This window comes from Pan paniscus, chromosome 7 (assembly GCF_029289425.2).
Source record: "Pan paniscus chromosome 7, NHGRI_mPanPan1-v2.0_pri, whole genome shotgun sequence".
NCBI lineage: Eukaryota > Metazoa > Chordata > Mammalia > Primates > Hominidae > Pan > Pan paniscus.
The window spans coordinates 100,575,464-100,588,181 of record NC_073256.2 but is presented as its reverse complement, the minus strand read 5'-3'; the positions used below and the strand labels follow the sequence as shown (position 1 = coordinate 100,588,181).

Sequence of the window (12,718 nt, the reverse complement as noted above, 5' to 3'; positions counted from 1 at the left end):
TTGATCTTGAAGGATTCTAAATCAACAAATGACTTGGCAGATAATATTAGTTAATTAAATCTTTAGGATTTTATCTAAGTATTAGACACCAAATCTTAGGTTTGAGCACCTCCAAAGTCCTAAAATTCCAAGATCCACTGTACTCAAGTAAGTATAATGAAAATATAAAAATCTGTATATTTTGTTGGGATTTAGTATTTTAAACTATAATAATATTGTTTTAAATACCATAATTAAGAGCACCCATGAATAAAATGTACAAAATGGTTAAAAGATAATTTAAGTCATAGGAAAACAAGGATGAAAAATTCACATACCGATTGTAGAAATCATCTCTGTAGTAATCATAGTCAAAGACATAACCGCTAAAGAGGGAAACAAAAAAATTAGTTGGCATTTGTTTCAATGACATTAATTTTACTATTAACTTATGATGTTATAGCATAAAATTTGTTACTTTTAAAATATTTATTTTTCAATATAATTATGCATCCAAAGGACCTTCCAAGATAATGTCCAATTTGATATAATGTCATGCCAAATTATTATTACATGTTTGACAATGTAGAGACTGATAATGGTGTGGTTTGGAATGAAAATCAGAACAGGTAGCAAAATAAATACGTTAAAACTTTTCGGGCGCCTGTAGTCCCAGCTACACGGGAGGCTGAAGCAGGAGAATGGCATGAACCTGGGAGGCGGAGCTTGCAGTGAGCCAAGATCGCGCCACTGCACTCCAGCCTGGGCGACACAGAGCGAGACTCCGTCTCAAAAAAACAAAACAAAAAAACAAAACAAAAAAAAAAAACTTTTAATTAGGTATGAATGAAGACCATAGTTTTTCATCTCAGACAAGATAATCATATAGTTGTCCCTTCTTTCTGAGGTAATATAATTATCCCTTCTTCCTAAGGTATGTACAATGAGGCTACATAATGAACAAAAGGTATTGAAATAAGATAAATGGAAAGGTTTAATAACCCATTCATTATAGAAATGGTGAATAGAAATGTGGTTCCTTGGAAATTCAGGATTTTTTAATTCTAAAACTATGGATTCAATACTTTAAATAGAGAAAAATTAGAAAAATAACTGGCTGTCTTACCAACAATACCTTAATATTTTAGTATATTTAAATATGAATTAGTAAATGCATTTCAGAGATAACAGTATTACGACTAAGCTCCCTAAAAGAATATATTTTAAAAAGTCACCTCCATCCACTTGCCTTGTTGTTTGAATTTACGAAGCACTTTATATGCATTTCAATTACAGTCATCAAAACAACTCTGTTGGACAGCATAACCTGAAGAAACTAAGGTGCAACAGACCTAAGTGACTTGCTCAAATTTGCATTCCTACTAGGTGACAGAGCTGGGATTTAAGGGAAAGTTTTCTGATTTCACAAGTGGGGTCATTTTGACAACATCTCGCAACACTCCCCAACCTGGAAGAAGTCTTAATGTGATGATGAATGGAGTAACTGTACCACAGGGGAGTAATTTAAAACAAAAGTTTACTTACTCATTTCCTTTTTATTGTGGCAAAACATACATAACTCCATATTTACTATTCTAATCTTTTTAAAGTTTATGATTCAGTGGCGTTAAGTACATTCACAAAATTGTACAAACATTGCCACTACCCATTTCAATAACCTTATCATCAACCTAAACAGAAACTTTGTACTCATTAAACAATAACTTCCCATTCCTGCCTCTCCAGCCTCTGTCATTAATACAAATACAAATCATACAATCATATAGTCATACAATATTTGTTCTTTTGTGTTTGGCTTATTTTACTTAGCATAATATTTTCAAAGTTTATCCATGTAGTATGTATCAGAATTTCATTCCTTTTTGAGGATGAACAATATTCCATTGGGATGAGATATATACATATATATATATACACACACACACATATATATACACACACATATATATACGTGCACACACACACAATATTTAAAAGTATTACTCCAATAGAATATTATTAAAATATATGTAAATATTATCTATATCACCCCTATAGATATATATGTATACTGACACACATATCACTTTTTCTTTACCCATTCATCTGTTGATAGACACTTGGTTGTTTCCACATCTTGGCCATTATGAATAGTGTTTCTATGAGCACTGGTGCAAAAGTGTCTGATTCCCTGATTTCATCTCTTTTAGGTATATACCTAGAAGTGGAATTGCTCGGTCATATGGTAATTCTATGTTTAACGTTTTGAGAAACTACTATATAATGGAGGAATAATTTTATATTTCCAAATAAATTTAACAGACCTTTACTTTGTAACTATTCTTATGTTAACTGAAATAATCTTATTAAGATGGGCTTGTTATTTTGGCTTTAAGGATAGATTTATTTATAGCTCCTCATGCTCTTACATAGAGGGTGAAAAATCCTGATCTAAGAGCAGACCTAATCCATGAAGGCAAAGTCTGCCTCCAGTTCTGTCAAATGGAACACATGGTGTTTGGGTTCAGGTGCTGAAATATAAAGTAAGAACTTACTCCATTTGAGCATCTGGATGGAAGACTGAGCATTGTATGGCTAGAGCAATGCTGTATCCATCTATGCAAACCAAGGGGACAATGAGACCACTGCCTAAAGTGTAAGAAGGAAATAGCCACTTTTGTCTGGCAGTCATGGATTATTAAAATAATAATGGTTTTTGCTTTAGTTTATTCTAATAGTATAGATACAACTGTGACATTGAGTTGAGGGATGCTAAAGCCCACCTATTGGCTACCATCAAACCCTAAGGTGTAAATGTCACCTCAAGAGATCAGAACAAGAGGGCTAACTAGATGCAGCCAGAAAGTGCCTGTCTCACCAAGAGACACCAAAATGTGGACTAAACCTACATACTTAAAGCAGATCTTTTGAGAGAAAACACTGAGAGTCAACAGAGAGGTGACACAGTAACTGAGGCTGAAGATGGAGGAAGCTGGGGACCCTGCATGGGGATGCCAAGTGCCAGGACTAATTCCCAGCCCTGAATGGCTATTAAGGAAGGCTGAGTGAAGTGACTGTGGGGCAAACCACTTTCGCCACAGACCTCTGGGATCCTAGCTATAAGAGATGCCATGATCCCCACAGACATTTGAATTGGCAGGGGAATCTGCTCAGAAAATAGGCAGAGGTGGAGCTCCTGTCTGGGCAGAGCCCAAGGGATTTTGTGTAGGGGGCAGCGGCAGCAAGACATGGCCACAGGTGCCCATCTCCCAAGACATTCCACTAAACTGGTAGACGAAGAAATTAGAAAACTCCCGAACTAACAGTCTAATACAGTATATGGGGGAATTAGAAAAACAAGAGCAAATTAACCCCGAAGTTAGCAGAAGAAAAAAATAGCCAAAAGTGGAGCAGAACTGAATGAAACCAAGATGTGAAAATCTACACAAAAGATCAATAAAACCAAAAGTTGGCTCTCTAAATAAATAAACAAGATCAGTGACACAGATAACATTACAATCAATCCCACAGAAACACAAAAGATCCTCAGAAACTATTATGAACACTGCTATGTACACAAAATAGGAAATCTAGAGAAAATGGATAAATTCCTTGAAACACAACCTCTCATAATTGAACCAGGAAGAAACTGAAAACCTGAACAGACCAGTAACAAGTTCTGAAATGGGATCCATAATACAAAACCTACCAATCAATAAAAGCTCATGATCAGATGTATTCACAGCTGAATTCTACCAGACAAATAAAAGAGTTGTTACCAATCCAACTGAAACTATTCCAAAAAAATCAAGGAGGAGAGACTTCTCTCTAACTCACTCTATGAAGTCAGCATCATCCTAACACCAAAATCTGGCAAAGAAAAATAATACACAAAAATCAGTAGCATTTCTATATACCAATAACATTTAAAGTGAGAGCCAAATCAAGAATGCAATCCCATTCACAATAGCCACAAACAAAAATAAAATACCCAGGAATTGATTTAACCAAGGAGGTGAAAGATCTCTACAAGGAGAACTACAAAACACTGCTCAAAGAAATCACAACATAAAATATAGAAAAACACTCCTTGTTCATGGATTGGAAGAATCAGCATCATTAAAATGGCCATACTATCCCATGCAATTTACAGATGCAATGCTATCCCTATAAAACTACCAACATCGTTTTTTAAAGAACTGGAAGAAACAATTGAAAATTCATAGGGAACAACAACAACAACAAAAGAGCCTGAATAGCCAAAGCAATCCTAAGCAAAAAGAACAAAGCAAGAGGCATCACATTATCCTACTTCAAACTATACTACAAGGCTACGGTAACCAAAAAGCATGGTCCTGGTACAAAAATAGACAATAGACCAATGGAACAGGATAGAGAACCTAGAAATAAGGACATACACCTACAGCCATCTAATCTCTGAAAAATTCAACAAAACTAAGCAATAAGGAAAGGACTCCCTAGTCAATAGTGCCATCATAGCTGGCTGATATGCAGAAGAATAAAGCTAGACCACAACCTTTCACCATATACAAAAACTGACTCGGGGGGAGGGGGGAGGGATAGCATTGGGAGATATACCTAATGCTAGATGACGAGTTAGTGGGTGCAGCGCACCAGCATGGCACATGTATACATATGTAACTAACCTGCACAATGTGCACATGTACCCTAAAACTTAAAGTATAATAAAAAAAAAAACTGACTCAAGATGGATTGAATATTTAAATGTAAGACCTCAAAATATGAAAATCTTAGAAGAAAACCTAGGAAATCCCCTTTTTGATATTGGCTATGTTTTCAAAAGCTATTGCAACAAAATCAAAAATTGACAAGTAGGACCTAATTAAACTCAAGAACTTCTGCACAGCAAAACTATGAAGGAAGTAAACAGCCTGCAGAATGGGGGAAATATTCATAAACTGTGCATCTGACAAAGGTCTAATATCCAGAATCTGTAAGAAAGTTAAATAAATTTTCAAGCAAAAAACCCACCCTATTAAAAAGAAGGCAAAAGACATGAACAGACACTTCTTAAAAGAAGACAAGCTGACAACAAACATATGAATAAATGGTCATCGTCACTAATCATTAGATAAATGCAAATCAAAACCACAATCTCAAACCCCTCAGAATGGCTTTTGTTAAAAAATAAAAAAAACAACAGATGTAGAGGATGCAAAGAAAAGGGAATAGTTGCTAATTCCAATAAATATATTTGAGTATTTACTGTGTAGCAGAAATGGTGCTAGACATATCTGATGCATTCAATTGCTATTTATTGAGGGGACAATCATTTTCATGGAATAAAAGTTCTCAGTATTTTCAGATGTAACCATATAAGCTCACAAAGGAAATACGTGACTAAATTTTTTATTTTTTTTAATTTTTTTATTATGCTTTAAGTTTTAGGGTACTTGTGCACAACGTGCAGATTAGTTACATACGTATACATGTGCCGTGTGGGTGTGCTGCACCCATTAACTCGTCATTTAACATTAGGTATATCTCCTAATGGTATCCCTCCCCCCTTCCCCCACCCCACAACAGGCCCTGGTGTGTGATGTTCCCCTTCCTGTGTCCATGTGTTCTCATCGTTCAATTCCCACCTATGAGTGAGAACATGCGGCATTTGGTTTTTTGTCCTTGCCATAGTTTGCTGAGAATGATGGTTTCCAGCTTCATCCATGACCCTACAAAGGACACGAACTCATTATTTTTATGGCTGCATAGTATTCCATGGTGTATATGTGCCACATTTTCTTAATCCACTCTATCATTGTTGGACATTTGGGTTGGTTCCAAGTCTTTGCTTTTGTGAATAGTGCTGCAATAAACATACATGTGCATGTGTCTTTATAGCAGCATGATTTATAGTCCTTTGGGTATATACCCAGTAATGGGATGGCTGGGACAAATGGTATTTCTAGTTCTGGATCCCTGAGGAATTGCCACACTGACTTCCACAATGGTCGAACTAGTTTACAGTCCCACTAACAGTGTAAAAGTGTTCCTATTTCTCCACATCCTCTCCAGCACCTGTTGTTTCCTGACTTTTTAATGATTGCCATTCTAACTGGTGTGAGATGGTATCTCATTGTGGTTTTGATTTGCATTTCTCTGATGGCCAGTGATGGTGAGCATTTTTTCATGTGTTTTTTGGCTGCATAAATGTCTTCTTTTGAGAAGTGTCTGTTCAGGTCCTTTGCCCACTTTTTGATGAGGTTGTTTGTTTTTTTCTTGTAAATTTGTTTGAGTTCATTGTACATTCTGGATATTAACCCTTTATCAGATGAGTAGGTTGCAAAAATTTTCTCCCATTCTGTAGGTTGCCTGTTCACTCTGATGGTAGTTTCTTTTGCTGTGCAGAAGCTCTTTAGTTTAATTAGATCCCATTTGTCAATTTTGGCTTTTGTTGCCATTGCTTTTGGTGTTTTAGACATGAAGTCCTTGCCCATGCCTATGTCCTGAATGGTATTGCCTAGGTTTTCTCCTAGGGTTTTTATGGTTCTAGGTTTAACATTTAAGTCTTTAATCCATCTTGAATTAATTTTTGTATAAGGTGTAAGGAAGGGATCCAGTTTCAGCTTTCTACATATGGCTAGCCAGTTTTCCCAGCACCATTTATTAAATAGGGTATCCTTTCCCCATTTCTTGTTTTTGTCAGGTTTGTGAAAGATCAGATGGTTGTAGCTATGCGGCATTATTTCTGAGGGCTCTGTTCTGTTCCATTGGTCTATATCACTGTTTTGGTACCAGTACCATGCTGTTTTGGTTACTGTAGTCTTGTAGTATAGTCTGAAGTCAGGTAGTGTGATGCCTCCAGCTTTGTTCTTTTGGCTTAGGATTCACTTGGCAATGTGGGCTCTTTTTTTGGTTCCATATGAAATTTAAAGTAGTTTTTTCCAATTCTGTGAAGAAAGTCACTGGTAGCTTGATGAGGATGGCATTGAATCTGTAAATTACCTTGGGCAGTATGGCCATTTTCACGATATTGATTCTTCCTACCCATGAGCATGGAATGTTCTTCCATTTCTTTGTATCCTCTTTTATTTCATTGAGCAGTGGTTTGTAGTTCTCCTTGAAGAGGTCCTTCATATCCCTTGTAAGTTGGATTCCTAGGTATTTTATTCTCTTTGAAGCAATTGTGAATTGGCGGTCACTCATGATTTGGCCCTCTGTTTGTCTGTTATTGGTGTATAAGAGTGCTTGTGATTTTTGCACACTGATTTTGTATCCTGAGACTTTGCTGAAGTTGCCTATCAGCTTAAGGAGATTTTGGGCTGAGACAGTGGGGTTTTCTAGATATACAATCATGTCATCTGCAAACAGGGACAATATGACTTCCTCTTTTCCTAGTTGAATACCCTTTATTTCCTTCTCTTGCCTGATTGCCCTGGCCAGAACTTCCAACACTACGTTGAATAGGAGTGGTGAGAGAGGGCATCCCTGTCTTGTGCCAGTTTTCAAAGGGAATGCTTCCAGTTTTTGCCCATTCTGTATGATATTGGCTGTGGGTTTGTTATAGATAGCTCTTATTATTTTGAGATACATCCTATCAATACCTAATTTATTGAGAATTTTTAGCATGAAGGGTTGTTGAATTTTGTCAAAGGCCTTTCTGCGTCTATTGAGACAATCATGAGGTTTTTGCCATCGGTTCTGTTTATATGCTGGATAACGTTTATTGATTTGCTTATGTTGAACCAGCCTTGCATCCCAGGGATGAAGCCCACTTGATCATGGTGGATAAGCATTTTGATGTGCCGCTGGATTCGGTTTGTCAGTATTTTATTGAGGATTTTTGCATCGATGTTCATCAGGGATATTGGTCTAAAATTCTCTTTTTTTGTCCTGTCTCTGCCAGGCTTTGGTATCAGTATGATGCTGGCCTCATAAAATGAGTTAGGGAGGATTCCTTCTTTTTCTATTGATTGGAATAGTTTCAGAAGGAATGGTACTAGCTCCTCCTTGTACCTCTGGTAGAATTCGGCTGTGAATCTGTCTGGTCCTGGACTTTTTTTGGTTGGTAAGCTATTAATTATTGCCTCAATTTCAGAGCCTGTTATTGGTCTATTCAGAGATTCAACTTCTTCCTGGTTTAGTCTTGGGAGGGCGTATGTGTCGAGGAATTTATCCGTTTCTTCTAGATTTTCTAGTTTATTTGCATAGAGGTGTTTATAGTATTCCCTGATGGTAGTTTGTATTTCTGTGGGATCACTGGTGATATCCCCTTTATCATTTTTTATTGCGTCTATTTGATTCTTCTCTCTTTTCTTCTTTATTAGTCTTGCTAGCAGTCTATCAATTTTGTTGATCTTTTCAAAAAACAAGCTCCTGGATTCATTAATTTTTTGAAGGGTTTTTTGTGTCTGTATTTCCTTCAGTTCTGCTCTGATCTTAGTTATTTCTTGCCTTTTGCTAGCTTTTGAATGTGTTTGCTCTTGCTTCTCTAGTTCTTTTAATTGTGATGTTAGGGTGTCAATTTTAGATCTTTCCTGCTTTCTCTTGTGAGCATTTAGTGCTATGAATTTCCCTCTACACACTGCTTTGAATGTGTCCCAGAGGTCTGGTATGTTGTGTCTTTGTTCTCATTGGTTTCAAAGAACGTCTTTATTTCTGCTTTCATTTCATTATGTACCCAGTAGTCATTCAGGAGCAGGTTTTTCAGTTTCCATGTAGTTGAGTGGTTTTGAGTGAGTTTCTTAATCCTGAGTTCTAGTTTGATTGCACTGTGGTCTGAGAGACAGTTTGTTGTAATTTCTGTTCTTTTACATTTGCAGAGGAGTGCTTTACTTCCAACTGTGTGGTGAATTTTGGAATAAGGGTGGTGTGGTGATGAGAAGAATGTATATTCTGTTGATTTGAGGTAGACAGTTCTGTAGATGTCTGTTAGGTCTGTTTGGTGCAGAGCTGAGTTCAGTTCCTGGATATCCTTGTTAACTTTCTGTCTCATTGATCTGTCTAATGTTGACAGTGTGGTGTTAAAGTCTCCCATTATTATTGTGTTGGAGTCTAAGTCTCTTTGTAGGTCTCTAAGGACTTGCTTTATGAATCTGGGTGCTCCTGTATTGGGTGCATATATATTTAGGATACTTAGCTCTTCTTGTTGAATTGATCCCTTTACCATTATGTAATGGCCTTCTTTGTCTCTTTTGATCTTTGTTGGTTTCAAGTCTGTTTTATCAGAGACTAGGATTGCAACCCCTGCCTTTTTTTGTTTTCCATTTGCTTGGTAGATCTTCCTCCATCCCTTTATTTTGAGCCTTTGTGTGTCTCTGCATGTGAGATGGGTCTCCTGAATACAGCACACTGATGGGTCTTGACTCTTTATCCAATTTGCCAGTCTGTGTCTTTTAATTGGAGCATTTAGCCCATTTACATTTAAGGTTAGTATTGTTATGTGTGAATTTGATCCTGTCATTATGATGTTAGCTGGTTATTTTGCTCATTAGTTGATGCAGTTTCTTCCTAGCCTCGATGGTCTTTACAATTTAGCATGTTTTTGCAGTGGCTGGTACTGGTTGTTCCTTTCCATGTTTAGTGCTTCCTTCAGGAGCTCTTTTAGGGCAGGCCTGGTGGTGACAAAATCTCTCAGCATTTGCTTGTCTGTAAAGGATTTTATTTCTCCTTCACTTATGAAGCTTAGTTTCGCTGGGTATGAAATTCTGGGTTGAAAATTCTTTTCTTTAAGAATGTTGAATATTGGCCCCAACTCTCTTCTGGCTTGTAGAGTTTCTGCCGAGAGATCAGTTGTTAGTCTGATGGGCTTCCCTTTGTGGGTAACCCTACCTTTTTCTCTGGCTGCCCTTAACATTTTTTCCTTCATTTCAAATTTGGTGAATCTGACAATTATGTGTCTTGGAGTTGCTCTTCTCGAGTAGTATCTTTGTGGCGTTCTCTGTATTTCCTGAATTTGAATGTTGGCCTGCCTTGCTAGATTGGGGAAGTTCTCCTGGATAATATCCCGCAGAGTGTTTTCCAACTTGGTTCCATTCTCCCAGTCACTTTCAGGTACACCAGTCAGGCGTAGATTTGGTCTTTTCACATAGTCCCATATTACTTGGAGGCTTTGTTCATTTCTTTTTTCTTTTTTCTCTAAACTTCTCTTCTCACTTCATTTCATTCATTTGATCTTCCATCACTGATACCCTTTCTTCCAGTTGATCAAATCGGCTACTGAGGCTTGTCCATTCGTCACGTAGTTCTGGTGCCTTGGTTTTCAGCTCCATCAGGTCCTTTAAGGACTTCTCTGCATTCGTTATTCTAGTTAGCCATTTGTCTCATTTTTTTTTCAAGGTTTTTTACTTCTTTGCCATGGGTTCAAACTTCCTCCTTTAGCTCGGAGTAGTTTGATCGTCTGAAGCCTTATTCTCTCAACTCGTCAAAGTCATTCTCTGTCCAGCTTTGTTCCGTTGCTGGTGAGGAGCTGCGATCCTTTGGAGGAGGAGAGGCACTCTGATTTTTAGAGTTTCCAGTTTTTCTGCTCTGTTTTTTCCCCATCTTTGTGGTTTTATCTACCTTTGGTCTTTGATGATGGTGACGTACAGATGGGGTTTTGGTGTGGATGTCCTTTCTGTTTGTTAGTTTTCCTTCTAACAGTCAGGACCCTCAGCTGCAGGTCTGTTGGAGTTTGCTGGAGGTCCACTCCAGACCCTGTTTGCCTGGCCATCAGCAGTCGTGGCTGCAGAACAGCAGATATTGGTGAGCAGCAAATGTTGCTGCCTGATCGTTCCTCTGGAAGTTTTGTCTCAGAGGAGTACCTGGCCGTGTGAGGTGTCAGTCTGCCCCTACTGGGGAGTGCCTCCCAGTTAGGCTACTCAGGGGTCAGGGACCCACTTGAGGAGGCAGTCTGTCCATTCTCCGATGTCCAGCTGCGTGCTGGGAGAACCACTACTCTCTTCAAAGCTGTCAGACAGGGACATTTAAGTCTGCAGAGGCTTCTGCTGCTTTTGTTTGGCTGTGCCCTGCCCCCAGAGGTGGAGTCTACAGAGGCAGGCAGGCCTCCTTGAGCTGCGGTGGGCTCCACCCAGTTCGAGCTTCCTGGCCATTTTGTTTACCTACTGAAGCCTGGGCAATGGCGGGCATCCCTCCCCCCAGCTTCGCTGCCCCCTTTCAGTTTGATCTCAGACTGCTGTGCTAGCAATGAGCGAGGCTCCGTGGGCATGGGACCCTCTGAGCCATGCGTGGGATATAATTTCCTGGTGTACCGTTTGCTAAGACCATTGGAAAAGCGCAGTATTAGGGTGGGAGTGACCCGATTTTCCAGGTGCCGTCTGTCACTCCTTTCTTTGACTAGGAAAGGGAATTCCCTGACCCCTTGCACTTCCCGGGGGAGGCGATGCCTCGCTCTGCTTCGGCTCACACTCAGTGCGCTGCACCCACTGTCCTGCATCCACTTTCCGACACTCCCCAGTGAGATGAACCTGGTACCTCAGTTGGAAATGCAGAAATCACCCATGTTCTGCGTTGCTCACGCTGGGAGCTGTAGACTGGAGCTGTTCCTATTTGGCCATCTTGGCCCCACCCCCCGCCCCCAAATTGTTTCTATAATTTTTTTCAGAGACTCTTTTTTATGCTGTAATCTCAGACAGCAGAGTTTAATTGCAAGAAGAAAATACGACACACTCATCAATTATAAAGGCGTTATTAATATAGATGACAGTAATGATTTCCACTTACGTGTCTTATACCTTCAGTAAATACTTCGATAATTTAAAAGCCTTCTGGGAATTTAAAAGTACACAGGAAAAGAAAATTCATTTTTATTTTTCTCAGTTGCTGCTTAAATTATCTTGTCCAACCTGCTTGTTTTTGTTCAATCCTCACTGCTAAGATGTATTTACAAGAATCAGTTATAGCTAAGTATTCTGAATTGTTTGATTCTCAAGTTCCACTGCCTGCCATCATAAACTCAGTTTTGTCTGTCAAAGTTAAAAATAAAATGAAATGCACAAACAGACCTGTCTTGGTAATCATGTCAAGACTGCTTTTGTCTTAATGGTTTGGGCTTTTAGCAGAAATGTCATGGCAGTAGTTGGCTCAGGTCATAAGCTATAAAATCAAGCTGGATTTCCAAGAAAGAGAAAGAGATTCAAAGAGATCCAAAGATCACACCAGGGCAAGTCTGATTCACGCTAGCTATTGTTTCCCCAGTGTTCCTGCCACCCTCCTCAGTCCTTTTTTGCGGGGGGAGGGGATCCTCTTCTCTCTTTCCAGATTCTATCTCTTTCATAAAAATCCCCTTTTTCTTTCTGAGTGAACCTCTATTTGAAATCACCCACCAAAAGATGGCATTGTGAGGAGTCATATTCAGTTTTTTAAAGAATTTTATATATCCTAGAACTGTATTGCTAAGAAGAGTTGGTTTTTCAGTTAAGAAAAATCCCTGCCCCACACCCCTTTTCTCCCTCATAAACTGAGAGTGGTACTGTGATCCTTATGGGATGATCTATTTTGGCTTTTAAGAGAAGAACTTTTGCCGCTCTCACTTTAATAGTTTAGTATGACAATTTGGTTCTTAGGTAACTCAAAACAAAAATGATAATAGAAGTTTAGGGCACTGTCTAGGATGAAACTCAACCAAGGAAATGCTGAGGTTTCTATTGCTTGGAAGCATAACCATTGGCTTATGGCAGGTATTTGACCTAGAAAAACGAAATGATGGTTTTGAATGTTTAGTGCAAACAGATATTTCATATTGTTTATTTAAAAATCCAGT

General features: G+C 38.6%; 1 protein-coding gene across 23 annotated transcripts in view; it reads right to left on the bottom strand.

Annotated features, from left to right (window-relative positions):
* The window catches only part of RALYL (RALY RNA binding protein like), a 730,691-nt gene that overhangs the window by 70,928 nt on the left and 647,045 nt on the right, over window positions 1–12,718 (bottom strand). For all 23 annotated transcript variants that reach the window (XM_057303038.1, XM_055116694.3, XM_055116691.3 and 20 more), the window contains one exon: window positions 318–365. In XM_057303038.1, the coding sequence (XP_057159021.1) occupies window positions 318–365 (48 nt within the window). The remainder of the gene's footprint in view (window positions 1–317; window positions 366–12,718) is intronic.